This window comes from Trachurus trachurus (assembly GCF_905171665.1).
Source record: "Trachurus trachurus genome assembly, chromosome: 1".
Lineage (NCBI taxonomy): Eukaryota > Metazoa > Chordata > Actinopteri > Carangiformes > Carangidae > Trachurus > Trachurus trachurus.
The window spans coordinates 15356318-15373923 of record NC_139891.1 but is presented as its reverse complement, the minus strand read 5'-3'; the positions used below and the strand labels follow the sequence as shown (position 1 = coordinate 15373923).

The following is a 17606-nucleotide window of genomic DNA, read 5'->3' as shown; positions in this document are numbered from 1 at the left end:
TGATTTTCACCTCAGCCGTACTATAATAAAAACAGAGAGTTACACTAATGGCCTGGTCAGCATTGCACAAAGTTATGTAACACAGCACTTGTGAGGGATGTATTCACTATAAAGGAGATATTTGCTTTCAATGGGGCCTGATCCACAGATAAAGCGTAGCCCCAGTCTGTGCCCCTCATGTTTTACCATTACATTCAAGCCTCAGAGCCAAGAATCCAATTTCCCAAAAGTGTGGCACAGAGTACTCAAAGACTCTTTTAATAATCACAATGAAAAAAAGATGCAAAATAATAACAATAAAAATAGATATAATATAGTACAGTAGTCTGCTGCACAAAAGTTTTTTAAACTGTCTTCTTAAGTTGTCCAGTTACACAGTGGTGCAAAGTAACTATACATTCACTCGAGTATCTGATACTGCTTTGTAAATAACTACATTTATGTGAATAATAAAGTCACGGAGCAAAGTTTACATACGTATATGTACTTATAAGAATTTGATGCATTGATTAAACATCCACAGTAAGACCAGATACGAGAGAAGAGATAGAAAATGAATGAATTATTTTTACAATAATCTAAATTATAATTTTAATTAATTAACCCTTTAAGTCATTTTTATTCAAAAAATATCAAACATTTCAGTGGTCAACTCATGAACGATGAGGTTTTGTATCCTTTTTTGTCCCACTCTTGGCAGGACCAGGTAAACAATGTGAAGTTGTCACTTAGGGCTCTGAGGTAATTTAATACATTATTTAATTGAGAAACTGATCAGCAGATAATTAGATAATCAGACATATAGTAAATGCTGCTTACACATTGATGTATCAATATTTTGAGTCTGATTATAGAGATCATAGAATCATATCTGAGTTACAGGGGTATTTAGTACTACTTATTTACTACTACACACACACACACACAGATATATTTACAATACTGTTAACAACTGTGCAGGAGAGGGGAACCTTCAATACAGTCTGTATTGATGCCAAACCACAGGAAAACAAATCCTACTTCCTATTTTACTTAATCGCAGGAGCTGTACCTTTCCCTCTTTCAGCAGGGTATCTGACTCTAGCCTCATATTACTGTAGGCTACTGTACCATACACAGATGACCTGAATGGGAAACTGTGAGTATACTTCCTGATCCTGATATGTTTCCAGGTTAGGCTGCCCACACGGAGTGAATCTGCACTGTCAACAAATGTGGGAGCGGTCAGTGAAAGAGCAAAGGAAGCAATTATTGTGTCTATCTTCATCCCACCGCCAGGAGTATAAGGCAGCCATTGTGGTACTTGGATCAGGACCTCCTCAGTCCACATGGTCTTCACTGAGAGACTACAGCCTGAGGGGAGATAAGACAGAGGGAGAGATGAGCCCAGACCTAACATAACAGGAAAGGAAAGGCTTTGTGAATATAAAAATGCTCTCCTTGTACAAACAAGAACACCCATAATCACTAAAGCTTACTCTCATCCGAGGCAGGTGATAAAAGGCTTTACAAGATGTACACTGTCGGCTAAATAATCCCCTAACAGCATGGTAGTATTTGACTGCAGCCATTAATAACATCTATCTGTTTCAGATATGACAGTTTGTGTAGATCTGAAATTTCTAGTATGTTAATAAACTCTGCCCTGCCTTTGGTGGCTGCAGCCGATAATGTAAGTTTTTAATTCTCTGCTCACTCCTACCCTTTGTGTAAAAGAGGCCGGAGCACAGAGGAAAAGACCAAATGTCATATTCTTATTACAAACATAGATATTCCTTGTTTGTAAATGCCATAAAAATGTTTTAATATGTATTATCCCAATTACATACATGTTATTAAACCTATATTAAATGTCAATGTGAGTGTGTGCATGTGTATAAATGTGTGTGTGTGTGTGTGTGTGTGTGTGTGTGTGTGTGTGTGTGTGTGTGTGTGTGTGTGTGTGTGTGTGTGTGTGTGTGTGTGTGTGTGTGTACAGTTACACTCCCATTCACATGATTAGTGAAATGATTGAGGTTCAGAGCTCATATAAAGGCACAGCTCCATGTTTGTTTTTTTCAGTGAACCCTGGAGGGAGGTTTTGCTTCATCTGCAAAAGTGGGGTTGAAATAAAGAATAAACAGAGCTGGACACAGTGTTTGGGGTTTGAAGATGCAGTAGATTATTTCCACATGGGTCTCTGGTGAATTCCAGACTTGCATTTTTTGTCCTGATGAAAACATTTGACTATCACGGTAGTTTATTAGACAGACAGAATCTCACTGAGGTTGAGGATCCCTTATACTGGTCCTTCTCCTCCCTCCAACTGGTTACACGTCCTTTCCATGATGACAAAACGTATTAACAATTTATTCAAAGCTTTCAAAACTCCACCTACCATTGTTTTACTTAATTTTCCACCTGCTTGGAAACATGCCACCATCAGAGCGTGACTGCTGCTACAAAAGATGAACTTGTCCCCAGTGCCTGTATGCTGCTCAGGACGCACTGTACTGCGTCTGTACTGTACCGCGCCATCATTTGTTTATGTCCCAACTCATTTTACGCGCATAATGAACCGGCAAGTGTGTGTGGAAATAGTCTGGAAGCTTAAGAACGAGTTTGTGCTTTCACCGTTACGGATGATGATGATAATTATTTAATTTTCACATGATAAAAGCACAGATTCCGCAGCTGTGGCCAGTGGACTGAGAAGATAAGACACCTATGTGAAAGAAACCAGCTTTTGGGACCTGAGGGTGTTTGGTTCGCCTGGACGTTTCACTTGGGGAAAAAAAACCCTGAAACTTTATGGGTGGGGCTTTGTGAGGGGAAAGAGAGGGAATGGAGAGGGAAAATAGGCTGATGTGTGTGCTCCGAATTCAAAGCTGGGTGGGTCTACAGTGTTTCACATTCCCAAATATCTCCCGGGCCGTGCGTTAAAGCGCTTTCAGGTAACGTTTATCCATTGTTTACATTTTGGAAACTTGTATCTGATGGACTGTATGCTGCATAAGACATTTTTAAACAGTATTTATGTGTTTTGAAATTCTATTGAATCTATAAAAGTGAATTTATGCGTAGTTTAGATTTTCAGCCGCGCTTTGAGGAACTGGACGGTTGTGACTGAGCGAGCGCAAAGAAGTTTGAAAAATGACGCACGGCTCCAAACTGTAGATTTACTACAGAGGCGAACAGTATAGTGTGTAGGCTGCAATGTATCTGTATATAATATAGAGGTGTGTTTACTATGTGTTTTCTGTCGTCGTATTCTCGCGCTCTTTTCAAAGAGATGTTGTCTGTAGCGTAGGGCCTGTGTGTGACGGAGCGGCACCCATTAGGGAATGCCCTAACACCGTCCAAACAAACGCGCCTTTCTTGTCGACGGAAGAAGTCTAAAGCCGTAGAAATCGAGTCGTTAAGCGAAGGAAGAAGGGATTTCTAGGAGCTGCAGAGAGGTGGAAATTTATTAGAGCTACATAATTACAGAGAATACGGTTTAAGTGATAGCCTAAGCCATTTATGTCTAAAGCAGGGGCTTGTGTTTGTGCATCAGATATGCGTTATTCAGGAACGCGGCTGTAAATTCTGGGGCGAGTTTCGACTTGAATGCAACAGCTTTCCTCTCCGTTTTTTCCTTTTTTTTGGAGATAATGTTTATTTGGGACAGATGTGTGTGTGTGTGTGTGTGTGTGTGTGTGTGTGTGTGTGTGTGTGTGTGTGTGTGTGTGTGTGTGTGTGTGTGTGTGTGTGTGTGTTTGTTTCCTCCTGTACAAACTTGTGTTACATAAGACCATGCGCGAAAAATAAATAATAATGTGCATCCTTCCGCTTCCCCCCCTGTTATCAGCTTTCCGAAGCCCACAATGTTGATGCTGGCTGGAATCGTTGTTCTGCACATTACCACCATCATCCTGCTTTTGGTGGCCACCATTGACAATGTAAGTGCATATCACTCACTCTCCAGCCTATAGGTTAACAGATAGAGAAGCAGGTTTCCAATGAGCTAAAGAATGCCAATAGGTTCTCACACTTTTCCCCTCCCCAGAGTAAATGTAAGCACCTCAAGGCATATATTTCTGTCTGGAGGTCTGGCCCAGCACGTGTTGTTACATCAGTTGGAAATACCCAGGAGTCAAATGTCAGAATATAATTTGGAAGGGGGGGGTGTTTTGCCACCCACAGTGCTGAAAATGTACACATCTCTCCACCCACGTGTTCACCTATACCTTTACATTATGCTTTGTTTAAAAACAATTACACTGTAAGAGGACACAGACATAGCCTACATGTGGCGGATGTGAACAAGTCGTAAAACTCTGTAAATGTCTTCATATTGTGTATGTATATTTTTTCACTAAATGTGATTTAACCTTTGTATGTACCTTGATTTCCTCAATGTATGTGTTTATCCTTCCTCTGTGTCTTCAGGCCTGGTGGATCACTGACACAGTGTCGACTGACCTGTGGGGCAGGTGGGAGTTGAAAAGCTCTGGCTGGCATTACACCACCGTGAAAGACGTGCCAGAGGGTAAACTCTTACTTTTGTCACAATTGACAAAGATGACTGAAACTGGAACTGGCGTAATATAGTATAGCTATTATTGTTAACAAATTTATGAATGTTAATATATCATATATAACAAAGATAATGCTTAAACATTGCATCAAGATGAACAAGATGGGCCTTTTCTGACTGACTGTGTTTTGTTGTCTTGCTGCTGCAGAATATCTCCAGGCGGTGCAGGCCACCTCAGTGCTGGCTTGTATTTTTGCCATCCTGGCCCTGTTTGTGTTTGTGGCTCAGCTGTTCACCCTGCCCAAAGGCCAGAGGTTCACCTTCACTGGCGTTTTACAGCTAATTGCCTGTAAGTAACCTTGAGTCAAATGTCTGACCTGCAAGCAGAAGAAATATTGATTTATTAGTTTGTTTCTCAGACCTAAGATTTTAAGATTTTAATGTTTCTATGGAGGATGTGGGCCTTTTTTTTTTTTTTTTTTTTTTACAGAATGTTACATTTGTGTTTAATATGAATGCAGACACACTCTGGAGACAGTTTTTGAGAGAGTTCAGTTTCTGGGTGAAAAAAATAGCACTTCATTCCAGACAAAGGTCTGAAACTGAGAGAAAGGAGTCAGTTTACATAACTTTCACTCACCACATTGTGAGTGAAAATGTCAAGGTGAGCTCTCAGGCTGTGATGGCACTTTCCCTAAAATGTCTAGAGTTAACTAAACTGTGACCCTCAGTGTCTTTTGGATCAACATTAGGGTGACTATGGTTATGCTAAACTTCTGCCTTGCTGTGTTAAATGTGAGCACTGAGATGGCATTTTCTCAACATGTTGCCCAGGTTAAATAAACTGTAGTAAAGTTGAGACAGAATGTTGAAATGTTTGATAAATATCAGTCAAATGTGTCAGAAACCAAAATAATAAAATGTGTGGAGGAGAGAGGTTGTTTTACACAGCAGAGATGATTTTTAAAAAATCTTTCAAGACACTTTTCTTTTTTAAATAAACATGTAAGGGCTTCAGAATACTATTTCTGCCACAGACAGCAAACAAACTAGCAAGTATTTATATTTTAGATGCAGAGGTGAGGCCTGAAAAGTGTCAGTGTGTGTTTAAAGTTATGCTTTGCCGGATGGTAAAACTGAATAATATCTTCATGTCAGACTTTTGTCACATTACAGTAAAATAAAGTGGATTAGTTATGGTTTATCATTCAAATTGCTACTGATACATACAAAATTTACACAGAGCAGAAGTAATGGGATTTTAACATGTATTGTCATGAGTTAATATCATTAGAAAATTATTAAGGTGAAACTGTCTTGTTTCTAATTTTCGTCGTGCACTGCTCGCGGTGGAACCGTTTGCTACACAATCCTTGTTCATGAGCTTTATCTCATAATAGGAAAAGTAATTACTTCTTAATTGCCTTGAATGGGTGCACATGACAATATTCCCCTCTTCTCTCCTGCAGGCCTGTGTATAATGATAGCAGCCTCGATTTACACGGCTGAGCTTCACACCAGTCAAGCAGGAGGGTACGGACATTCCTATGTCCTGGCCTGGATCTCTTTTGTCCTCACTTTCCTCCTAGCAGTCATCTACCTCGTCCTGCGGAAGAAGAGCGAGTAAGAGGATAATATAGGGAATTAATGGCAGGGCTTTCTTTGAATATGGGAAATTAAAGAATGGGATTTTTTTTTTTTTTTTAAGATGGTTGATCAACACATGTAGCCAGGAAAATGGAGTTGTATTCAATCACTAACAAGAGCCATTTGTTTTTATATTTTGAATGTTGTGAATGGGAATAGAACTTATGCTGACATTACATGAAGGGCTGAACTGTATGTGAACAATTTCTTAGTCGTAAATTTCCGTTTGATTCAATTGAGAAGAGGGAAGAGCAATACTTTTCGGAAAGGACAGTATTGGTAGCAAAATTATGGCTGTGTTAGGATGCAACCTCTAAAAGCATTTTTTGTGTCATTGCAGCCATAGAATTATCATTAGATCGACTTGAACGTTTGAAGTCAGTTCACACCCAATAGTTTGACTTTTTGAAAAATACACTTACTCGCTTTCTTGACAAGAAAAATGGAGAGGACAAGAGCATCTACACACTGAACGTTTGACTATCAGGCCACAGCCAGCAGGTTAGAATAGTTTAGCACAAAGACTAGAGCCAGGGAGAAATGACTAGCCGTGTGTCTCTCTAAGATTGACAAACTGTCATTATTTTAACTTTTAATGAACACCTCATTTGTTTGGAGTGTCCACATTTACGATGCAGATATGAGAGTACTAATGGTTCTCTAATTCAAGGCTCAACAAGAAAGGGAATAAGTGTATATCACGAAATGTCTCACTACTGTTTTCTGTATCATTATAAGGTTAGTGTGAGAAGGGTCTATTTACAGAGCCCTTTTGAGATGTAGTAGTTGAATATATTTTGTAAGATTATAGTAGCTACTTATCCTGTATAATCATGTTGTGAGGCTGACAGCTACTACTGCAGAGTGGAGGAACGGAGGGGAAAAAAACTGTATCTGAGAAGGTATGGCATGTTGGCAAAACTGCAAGATTCCTGTTGCAGAACTTGAACAATCAGGAGAGACAAGCCTTAATTTACAGTACGAGTACTGGGTAGTTTTAATCATGTATCTTTATTTTACAACTGAAGTATACTGTATGCTTTTTTTAATCTGTGTACATTGTAACCATTATATTTTTGTAAGATTTTGTATGGAGTGTTTTTTTTTTTTTTTTAATCATGTTTGAATTTATGTCTGTAGTTGGCTGCTATCCAAAGAAAAGTACATGCAACATGTACAAGTGAACATAAAATGAACCAGGGATGGAGGACAGTGGTGTTTCATTTCACCATATCACAGAGCTATACAATAGAAGGTTTTGTTTGTAATTACATTGGAATAAAAGCCATATCATTTATTAATAAAACAAATTATAACACAAGGCATTCATGTTTCATATGTTCAACGGGTGTGAACACAAGAAGCAAAAACAGTCACTATTACATAATAAATATGTATGAATGGGTCAAGCATTGTAGCCTTTACTTGACATGCCATTTTGCTGAAAAATTATTTGAAATTTAGTCTTAAGGTAGCATCCTGACAGAAACCTGGGTGATAAAGGACAACACACAAAACTAGACATTGCTAATAGATTTGGACTCATTTCTAAATCAACATGGCTTTGCTTAATAAGGGCAAAGTTTTATATTAAGTTACAACACCGAAGTTTTGAAAACACTTTTTCAGGCCTTACAACAGACCCAGTCAGAAACAGGAATGTTCCATTATATAAAGTATCGTTCCCAGAGGAAGTGAGTAAAACCGGACTGTGCTAAATGCCTTGGCCAGACGGTGTGATGCGCTCCTGAACCACCAGGTGGAGAAGGTGATTCTGCTCAGCTGTCAGAAGCGGCCTGAGGGGGAAGAAACCCGCAAATATATGCTAAATATGAACAATTAAGCCTGAAAAGCAGTAAAAATGCGTCTTAATTCTCATAACATCATGGAAATTAACATTTTCAAATGCTCACCACAGCTCAGTCTGAAGAGACTTGAGGGACTCTGTGTCTTTCTCCTGACACGCCATCTGCAAAACAGATTTGCTGTTAAAACACTGCACAAATAAAACCATAACCTTGACAAGTTCTCAGAGTCTTGTCAATGATTATGCTCTCTTTTAACTACTCCAATTACATGGATCCAGTCTGTTCATCCAGAGCAAGTTGCTTCTCAGAATCTATTTTATTAAGGGGATTAAGTCATGAATAAACATCAATCAGTGTCTAATAATATCAACTGCCACACACTGAGGAAAATGGCTCATAACAAACACACGCACACACACATACACACCACTTCAAGCGCCACGAATAGGAAAAAAAATAATTCCACTGGCAAACGAAGACAAACTCCACCACATTTATCATTGTCATGTGAATGTCATGTGAATGCCATGAGGGCCGTGATTTTTCCTGTACGAGTCAGGAATGATCAGGAAATCCTGTGAACTGTGCAAGTATGTGGATGACGAAACTCACCACGACTGACTGCAGGAGCAGGAAAACGTTCTCAGGCAGGAGGGTCACTGATAGAGAGGTCAAGGACCACGTAAACATTACTTCAAACAAATCTCGTTCACAAGGTTTATAATATACTTTTGTGAATTACACGTCACAAGAATACCTGTCATGTTTTCTCTACAGTCATTAAATATTGAGGTGTATTTACCTTGGCTGTGAGGGTCAAAGGACTCCCATGCATATCTCTCCAGGGTCTGTGCATGTTCTGGTAACAACTTCTGAGGTGGAGGCTGCACAGGAAAACAGCAAGGTCATTAATGTCTTGCTAAACAAGCAATCCAACTTTTTTTTTTTGTTGCAAGACTTATAGTAAGTAATGTACAGATGTGGAATAAAGAAGCAAAATAGTCAAACAATGCTGATACTTTTAACAAAAGTAATGAAATATTTTCTATTGCATTGCTGATGTGGAGGTGTTCACGCTACACAAAATGTAACTGCACTCCACTCCACTCCAGCAGTTCATCCCTTTCTTGACTGATGCATGTTTGACACTGAAATATTGGCAGGCATTCATGTTGCTGTGTTGTAAAACTACTTTGCACAGGGTTCACAATGTTTCACAACTGCATATAAAACCCGGTCAAAAACAAAGATTTATATAAATGAAGTGAATAATAACTGAACTAGTTTGATTCCTACTTTTATCCCCTTGCTGGGTGTGTATTTTCCCCTTAAATTACACAGGTACCATGATGTCAATGCATGGCATACTTACCTCAAGTAGCATCAGCAGTAGTACCCTGGAGATTTCACATTTTGCTACAATGTCCAGAAATGCACCTGGAGAATTTTAGGGGAAATGAAGACACCGAGGATTAATGCTGAGAGCACATTATTCAACCGTTTTCCAGGCAGTCAGAATATACAATAAAATGCAAAGTGAGATACTGATCCTGGAATTTTTAACTATAAAAATATTTTTGGTTAATTTTGTCTATGAGATATTGCATGCAGTTCCCATTAAACATATTGTCCACATAAGTTGATTATGAAAAGGATGACTCTATAGATAGATGCTCCCCTCTCACCAACTGGGGTGCTGGTGCCTGGTAGCTGCAATCCTCTCTCCTGACACATCAGCTGCGTCTCTGTGAACACTGACAGAGCTCCATCATAGTCACCTGAGAAAGAGAGGAGACAAGCTTGAACTACAGAAAATCGAGTCAACTCATCTATATGTATACAGGCAGATTAAGAAAAAATAACAGTGATATCACATACATATTCAGACGTGAATGGAAAGACTGAACTCACGTGTGAGAATTTTACATGTGGCTATTTCCCCCATTGATAGCAGCGCTTCAATCGGTGTCTGTGTCTGCAACTCTGCAGCCCTCTGATAATGAACAATTGCCTCTCCTGGTCTGTTCATCTCCTATTGGTGACAAGAGGAAGAGCTGAGATTAATACATTAAATATGCACAAAAAAAAATCATGACCATATGGGACTTCAGAGATTGAATCTCTGATCAAGAGTTTTACCTTGAGTGCGTTGCCAAGTTCTAAACAAAGGCTGGCTGCCATCACAGGCTGGTTCATCTCAATATACACCTGTAAGCCATTTGTACATCTGCATTAAAGTACTGTCTCTATAGCAATGTGGTCACACTTCAGGAATGCATTTGAAAATCTATTCTGGAAATCTTTAATCCATTCATTAATCCACAAACCTACAGGACACAACTGCTACAGAATTCAATTAATGTAGTCATTTTCCAGATATTTTCACAGCACAACTAATGCTGTGTGAACTAAAAATATAATCAGACACTAGGAATCGTTCTGCACCTTGATTGCAAAGCTGTAACAGTTGAGCGCAGCCTGGAGGTGCTCATCAAAGCCCGGGGCCTGCAGGGCTCTGTTCTCCTTCTCAGATGAAAGGAAGAGGCGAGCGGCATCAGTTAATGCCAAAGCCTCACCAGGAGCGTTAAAGAGAGTCTGCTCACACCTGCAGACAAGACATTCAGGATGTGTAAGAACAACAGATGCACTGGTGAACATGTCAGCAGTAAACATGTCATCTCTGTGAATAATACAGGCACCCTCTGGACCAATTAGCAACCTCTCTGTCACCCTGCGGTGGTTTATAGTGAGGCACAACAATTACAAGAGAAGACTAATCACTCACTGGAGTGCAACTTTGTAGGATGATCTAAATAGTTATTAAATATTTAACATTACAATGCAACAGTCTGCTGAAAACAACCCCTGTTTAACCTTGTGCTTGTACAAATCAAACTTCTTTTTTTTTAATTATTTGATTAATATTTCATGATGAGGTTGTTGTGAAACACTCTAAACCCCCTCGACTTTGAGCACACTACACAACCAGGAGTATGTGACAACATGAACAATATAAACCCATGTGGTGTGCTGAAACTCTTAATCATCCCAACCCAGTGGCATTAATGAGTTGCTTTTAGATGTATTGCATTCACTGGGAAAGAAAAAGAAAAGGTCTGTTTTTCAGAGTAATTTCTTTTCTGTTTTTTTGAGTAATTTTTTAAAACTGTGAATGCAATACGCTTCCGTACAGCCTCCACTTCTCTGGGAAGATTTTCTACTAGATATTGAACTCTGGCAGGCAGCAGGGTTTGGTCCCACTCAGCCACATGAGCAGTGATGAGTTTGGCCACTGGCCAGGGTATTGTGGGTTTGAGGTCAAGTTGCTGTGCAACCTAATAAAGTTCTTCCACAGAAAGCAGGGAAAGCTGATTCTTTACGGACGTTGATATGTGCATGGCAGCAAATACAGGAAGAGCCTTTTGTTAAATTGCTGCCACAAAGTTGGAAGCAGACTATTGTTTAAAAATGTTGTTATGTGCTATGGCATGAAAGAAGCCTAAGAACAGGAGGGAGCAGTGGGGGCAAAGTCATAAATAAAGCAGAGAAAGACTCTTAGTTAATTGAAAAAGGGTTTGCAAACTGTGATATATGTCATATTGACCTAGTAGTGCAAACTTTAGCACATGTCCATTAATGTTACTTCTAATTTTATATATTTTTTAACTTCATGAAATTAAGTTTATCAGTATGTCAACACTGAGAGTACACTTAAAATTGCTATTTACTTGAGTTTTATTTGTCGAAAGACAAGTCAACATAATAATTTGCCCAGAGGTACATGAGTGTGACATCTCACCGAGCCATGGCCAGGTTACAGAAGGCAGCATACTGCAGACAGTCCTGCTGCTTTAGCTCCTTGGCTAACTGACCTGAGAGGACAGGAAGAAAACCACATGAGTCCAAGCTGACAGGACATAGCTTAATGACACACATCCTCCTACTAACAAGCAATAGAAGAGGAGGCTGAACTGTCATTTTTGACGCATGACAGCAGGTTAGGAAACGGACACTTACCAAACTGCTCGCTTGCCTCCGCTACATTGGGCTTCCGGAGAAAACGTCTGCAACAAACAATTGCAACACTGTCAGTTCTTCTAAAAGTTTTCCAACTACCCACTTATCACATAAACATTAATCAAATTGAGTCAAATATATTCGAGCTAAAGAGAAAGAGGCATCTTGGGCAGCTGGACCATATCTTTAGCTGACTAGCATTGACGATGTTTAGCTGCCAAATAACTTGGTAACATCTTCTTTAACTCCATCTCACGAGCATCGAGTAAATAATCAAATACTAACGTTATATCAACACGATAACTGCGTCAACATAAACACAAATGCGTTAAATACACGACGCTGACACCAATGATAGGCTAACAGTTAGCAGTTAGCTTAGCTTGTTAACGCTGGCTGTATGGATCATCTAACATCAACGCCAGGCTAACGCCCGACATTGTCGCCTCTTTCAAAGTGAAATAATGCGATTAAAAGCCTTACTTTTTCAGTTTATTTGACACAGCGCGGTATCTTGCCAGAAAATCGCCCTCTGCAGCCATTGTCAATGTAGCAAAACCTGAGCAAAACAAACCAAAATCTTAAACCCGGAAGTCCGACGAGGAGCAGCGCTGCCATTGGCTCGTAGAATTAAGACCTCGCAATTTCATTGGTCCTCGTGAGCAAAAGTGTAGCTCATATGGCAGGGAAACCTTTTTACAGTCTGAGGGAAACGCACACGTACTAGTACAATGAGTGACAGAAATCATGTTTTCAAGCCGGAAAAAGTTTGTAATTAAATATTTATTTAAATCACTGCAGTTGTACAGAGACAAAACTAGAGAATTGCATTTGTTGTGCACATTAGTACAATTCACACAGTTCATCATAACCCTCCCTACAGTATACAATAGAGTTATCCCTAGTGCATAGGCACAACACTGTAATGCTGCTTAAATGATAATACATTCATAACATTAATACAAATGTATGGCACATTGTAATGTAACACTGATTGATAGAGGCTATTTTACCTACACAACAGGTAATTTTGTACCAATACTAACATAGCCTATTTTGTACACTGGTAGCTTTCATTCAGAAAGACGATCTAACAGAATATGCTTACAATTGTGTTTTTCAAATAAGCTTCTAAATAATCTGACAATGACACAGCAAAGCAATAGGATGATCTTGGCTACTGATATAAATATCACAGTCTGGGTAAGTAAATTTGTTTATGACTCAAAAGTTCTCATAGACTGACTCAAACACGCCTTCTTCTTGGTGTTGTGTTGTTTGCTCTGTCTGTGGAGGAAATAGAGAGCAGGTTACAAACTGGATGTGTTCCCCTAATGACGACAGAAAATGTGACTAAATATCTGAAGTTCACACTGACTGTTTTTGGGGGCTGGTTCTTCTTAGGCTTCTGTTGGTCTGAGTCTCTGTTGGCAGCTGAGCGGTCCAGCACATCATAAATGGACCTGGGCCGAGGCTCCAGACTCTGAGAAAGTATGAAAATGAACAGATGAGTAGGCTACAATGCAGGGACGCTTGAGATCGAAATGACATGGTGCAATTTATTTCAAATGAAATGTGTTTCGTGTGTACACACTGGTACAAAGGTGCTTACAGCATAGACAGAGGCAGACGAAGCTGGCGTCACTTCTTTGTTGTCTTCCCTTGTCTCTTTCGGCTTCCTTTCCTCTCTCTTCTGCTTTTGTTTTCCTCTTGTTTCATCACATTCATTCTGTTGTTTCTAAAAACAAGACCACACATCAAAAACACAGAACACTGACATGAACTGGATGCATTTATCTCACAGTATCTCTCTCCTTTTGAGCTATTTTTCACCACTTGCACCTAATAATCTGACAGGATAACAGCAAAGGGCCTTTAGACTTCAACCATGACAACACCACAAACTGAGAACATGAGGTAACAGTGATTTTCCACTGCCTCGTCGCAGAGGCCATGGTTACTTAGAAAGACAAAGTAGTTCTTGTTCCAGAGATAGGACTCTGTTTAAGAGTCCAGCACAGTTTTCCAGTCATTATAGTGTACGATCAACAGTGACAAAGGCAGTGCTATGAGATTAAAAAGAGCTGAACTTTCTCCTGATATGATATGTGCAGGACTCACATAACATTTCATTAGATAAGTTTAGTATGTTATCTTAAGCTGAGCCATGAGGTAGCTGAGTTATTTACATGATTGATTTATATTATTTATTTCATTTATATTATATTTATAATTATGCAACATAATAAAATGTCATCACTGTCCTAAATCTTAGGGTGACATCTTGTTTTGTCCAACAAGATTTTAAATTTAGGAATAATGATCAGCAGTAGCCAATTAGTTGCCGATTCATTTTGCATGTATAGACCTTCTGAAGATTGTAAAGGAAATAAAGTAATATGCTTTAAAAAAAAAAAAGTAATATGCTTAGTAATGTGCAAGGCGCATCTTACTGGAAGTCCTCTGAAGACATACACTGATCCAAGCAAGCTGAAAACCAGCAGCACACCAGTGAAGACGGCCAGTATGATGAATTCTGTGTAATCCAACATCACAGGATCTCTGTAGCCATCATCTGGAAAACACACACCGATCAGTGTCTCTGTCAGGAATGCTCCATAACTGGACAGCAGAGGTAGACTAAGAAATCTCTCTAACCCTGCAGCAACAAATCCACTGGCTTAAGTTGTCCAAGATCAACATACTTTTTGCACGTGTTTTAATCAACTGGATAATTTGTCAGCATCAGTATTAGTCTATTAAGTCCCGTGCTAAATTAACATGGTCACAAAATGATTAAAAGGTTGAGAAAGAAAAACATACGTCTCCACGACACAAAATTATGTTTATTTGTTCAGATTTTTCTCAGGGGTTTTTCTTGGGAAATACTGGCTGCTTTGGTTCACTGTCCATGTCCATACTAACAAGGAAGACCACTGGAGACTAACTGATTGCACAGCCTGCCCTTTGTTAGCCTGCTGATGCTCACAGAGCAACCAATAGCTTGCTCACTAGCAAATCTAATCAGCTTACAACTTTATCTAGCAATTTAAATGTCAGACGGCACTTTTTTGTTGTTTGTGTCAATAACCTATGGGTACCAACACTGTCTCCTGGAATTCATGTTTGTACTAATATGCAAACTGCACAAAACATATTTATGATCAGATGTTGTTGTTGTTTTTTTGTATCTCATTGTGAGGAAATGTTCTTAATTTGCATATTTAGCAAGTGACAAATATGTTCTGTGAAAATATTCAGAGAAAACATATTCATTTCATGTCTTGAGAAGACGTCAGACAGAATATTTACATTGAACCAAACGTACATTTTTCCTTTATCTTAAACCCAACTGGACTGGTCATTTTTCAGAGGAAAATGTTTTATTTTCACTCCACATGTTACCAGTTATTTTTTTCTCTGAAGATTAAGATTAGAAATAAATTAGATATACTATAAACTCAATATCCAGCATTGGAAGTAGAATCAGAAAATGTCATTACATGTCATATGTCCTTTAGAAATCTAATTTAAGAAGAAGTTAAAATGAAAACTGTAACTGAACCTTGTGAAACCTCATGCCAACACAGGGATGGACTGGGCCCAGTGGGGCAGTAGGGCAGGGTCTGTACTGAGCCCCTGTCTGGCTCTGTGTAAACCTCTGACAGTAGACAGGCAACAACCACCTGCCACCCTCAAAAGCTTATAGATGTTAGCCAAGATGGCCCAGATGGGGCTGATCCCAATGACGTGCAAGACAGGCAAAAACAGGGTCTCTCCATCCAGATCTCTTCTTTTTGTTTTTTAGACCCAGCAGAGAGATGAAACATTTTACCATGGCTGCATCCACCTATGGAAGCTTGGACTTAGTAAGTCTGCCAGCAGAAGGCTTTGCTCACTTTTTGTTCAAGTGTAAGTATCACCACAAATCAGTCCTCTTAAATATTGTTACTTTTAACTTGTCACTTGTAACTTAGAAACAAGTTAAAAAGGTTGAGACACAATGATGAATACTTAAACTCTATGAGTGGCTCCACAGTCATTAGCGATGCCTATAGCAATCTTGTTTGAACACCACGCCGTGTCATAACCTTTAATTTGAAAATCTAAAACCAGTCAAGAACTGATGGATCTGTTTTACATGTATCACAATATCTTTCTAGTTGCAAAACTTCACTGTTACTTCACTGCTCTAAAATTCCTTTTCAGTTTCATTTTTCATTCTTGCTCTCCTCTTATGTCACCCACCTCTGACCCGAAGAAACCAGTACACCCTTGAGCTTTGATACTGGCAGTAGTATTCTCCAGAACCATTCAGATGTCTAAGTTGCAATTCCAGTGGAATAGTTTCAGTCTTCTCAGTCGTTGCCTGGATGTCACAGCTATATATCTCCATGTTGTGAGGATTGAAACAGGTCATTGTGTCTTTAGGTTTGTTGTTTAGTTTTGTCACATTACATTTAATGGTGAGCTCTTCGCCTGCAAGGGCCACAAAGACAGGAGTGTCCAGGAATAACTCTGTGAGGGGACATAACATACAGGTCAATATTATATTTGTTTAGCAATCTGTCAATCAAAAGAACATTGATCAAATGGATGGACAAAATAATTATTTAAAAGCATGACTTTTTCAATTTGCTGTGTTTGTCTCTGTGGTTCTTCCTAATCAATAACTACATTTGGCTTATAGACCTGGAATCCATCAATTTAACTTTATTTTTCAGTTGTTGTTTTTTTTACATCACTAGGCAAAAATCTAAACTAAATATTTGACAATGAAAATAAACAAACTGATTATAAAGCTAAAGAAACACATATTTGGATTACTGTGCGACAGTTTATGAGCACAAGTGCAACATGTCATACAAGTCAGTCAGATAGACAGTAGGCTATGTCAGTCAAAAATTAGATGTCTTACGTTGTAACACCGCTCCTGAGCAACCATAGGCGAGTAAAAACACAAACATCCAGGTCAGCATGAAGAAGAGTCGACACAATCTTTGAGATTCCATTTCACTGAGGAGTGTTCGTTGTCTTCTTCTACAAGTTTGCTTCGTGTGTCAACTCAATGTTGGATTTCCTCTTTCTAGCAAAAGGCACTTCCTCAAAATCTGGATTGTGACAATTTGGGGAAACTAAAAGAAGCCAGAGCACAACCAAAAATGTTTGAGTGATGAAATTTAAGATTACAGTGTGCACACCATTGGGGGTAAATCCAGAAGTAGCCAAAGGAAAGGTACAAAAACAGCATTAAGAGGGTGTGTTTTTGATTGCAATACTTTTGTGACATCAGGCTTGAGATGTGAGGTGAAGTGCAATGTTGGCTTTTTACCACAGAGAGACAGTGTTGGGGAAATAGGAGTGTGAGCCACAAGCACACTCGTCGTCATGTGTTTTTTTTTAAAGACAGAAGAAGCAAAAGACTCAAGCAGGGAAGGAGAAAGCATTGTGTGAATGTGTGTGTGCGTGCACACACATGCGTGCTCGCCGCTGGAATTCAGTTGAAGGTGACAAATTGCCTGTTGTTAATGTGAAGCAGCTGTAGCTTGTGGTGTGACTTCTTCACTGCAGTAACTCTGCCAGGAGAGACGCACAGATGTTGAAGCGCAGCGGTTATCATTATTTAACCCCATTTG

At 39.2% G+C, this 17606-nt stretch overlaps 3 protein-coding genes across 3 annotated transcripts; 1 reads left to right on the top strand and 2 right to left on the bottom strand.

Moving 5' to 3' along the window:
- Positions 1-2817: 2817 nt before the first annotated feature.
- Positions 2818-6243, top strand: LOC310986390 (epithelial membrane protein 1). The gene is made up of 5 exons (XM_083972269.1): positions 2818-2933; positions 3830-3920; positions 4411-4510; positions 4707-4847; positions 5968-6243. Exons 2-5 carry the CDS (start codon positions 3846-3848, stop codon positions 6123-6125), a joined length of 474 nt encoding a protein of 157 aa, XP_083828395.1. The 5' UTR covers positions 2818-2933; positions 3830-3845; the 3' UTR covers positions 6126-6243.
- A 1530-nt stretch (positions 6244-7773) lies between these two features.
- f8a (coagulation factor VIII associated) lies at positions 7774-12563 on the bottom strand. The gene is made up of 12 exons (XM_083972241.1): positions 12454-12563; positions 11971-12017; positions 11753-11825; positions 10399-10558; positions 10093-10161; positions 9865-9985; positions 9639-9731; positions 9326-9390; positions 8756-8837; positions 8566-8612; positions 8059-8114; positions 7774-7941 (listed from the first exon to the last, which is right to left on the bottom strand). Exons 1-12 carry the CDS (start codon positions 12510-12512, stop codon positions 7860-7862), a joined length of 954 nt encoding a protein of 317 aa, XP_083828367.1. The 5' UTR covers positions 12513-12563; the 3' UTR covers positions 7774-7859.
- Positions 12564-13135: 572 nt separating this feature from the next.
- Positions 13136-17200, bottom strand: nfam1 (NFAT activating protein with ITAM motif 1). Its single transcript, XM_083972263.1, has 6 exons — positions 16889-17200; positions 16219-16488; positions 14424-14545; positions 13583-13708; positions 13349-13453; positions 13136-13257 (listed from the first exon to the last, which is right to left on the bottom strand). Exons 1-6 carry the CDS (start codon positions 16980-16982, stop codon positions 13195-13197), a joined length of 780 nt encoding a protein of 259 aa, XP_083828389.1. The 5' UTR covers positions 16983-17200; the 3' UTR covers positions 13136-13194.
- Positions 17201-17606: the final 406 nt, after the last annotated feature.

Bases quoted from the DNA above. Each gene is read 5' to 3' on its own strand.
- LOC310986390 (XM_083972269.1), top strand. From the start codon at position 3,846: ATGTTGATGCTGGCTGGAATCGTTGTTCTGCACATTACCACCATCATC. The intron at 3,921-4,410 runs GTAAGTGCATAT...CTGTGTCTTCAG, and splicing joins TGGTGGCCACCATTGACAAT to GCCTGGTGGATCACTGACAC. The intron at 4,848-5,967 runs GTAAGTAACCTT...TCTCTCCTGCAG, and splicing joins CGTTTTACAGCTAATTGCCT to GCCTGTGTATAATGATAGCA.
- f8a (XM_083972241.1), bottom strand. From the start codon at position 12,512: ATGGCTGCAGAGGGCGATTTTCTGGCAAGATACCGCGCTGTGTCAAAT. The intron at 12,018-12,453 runs GTAAGGCTTTTA...TGTTTGTTGCAG, and splicing joins GTGTCAAATAAACTGAAAAA to ACGTTTTCTCCGGAAGCCCA. The intron at 9,986-10,092 runs GTAAAACTCTTG...TGTCACCAATAG, and splicing joins AACTTGGCAACGCACTCAAG to GAGATGAACAGACCAGGAGA.
- nfam1 (XM_083972263.1), bottom strand. From the start codon at position 16,982: ATGGAATCTCAAAGATTGTGTCGACTCTTCTTCATGCTGACCTGGATG. The intron at 16,489-16,888 runs GTAAGACATCTA...GTCCCCTCACAG, and splicing joins CTCAGGAGCGGTGTTACAAC to AGTTATTCCTGGACACTCCT. The intron at 13,709-14,423 runs GTAAGATGCGCC...TCTTGTTTTTAG, and splicing joins ATGTCTTCAGAGGACTTCCA to AAACAACAGAATGAATGTGA.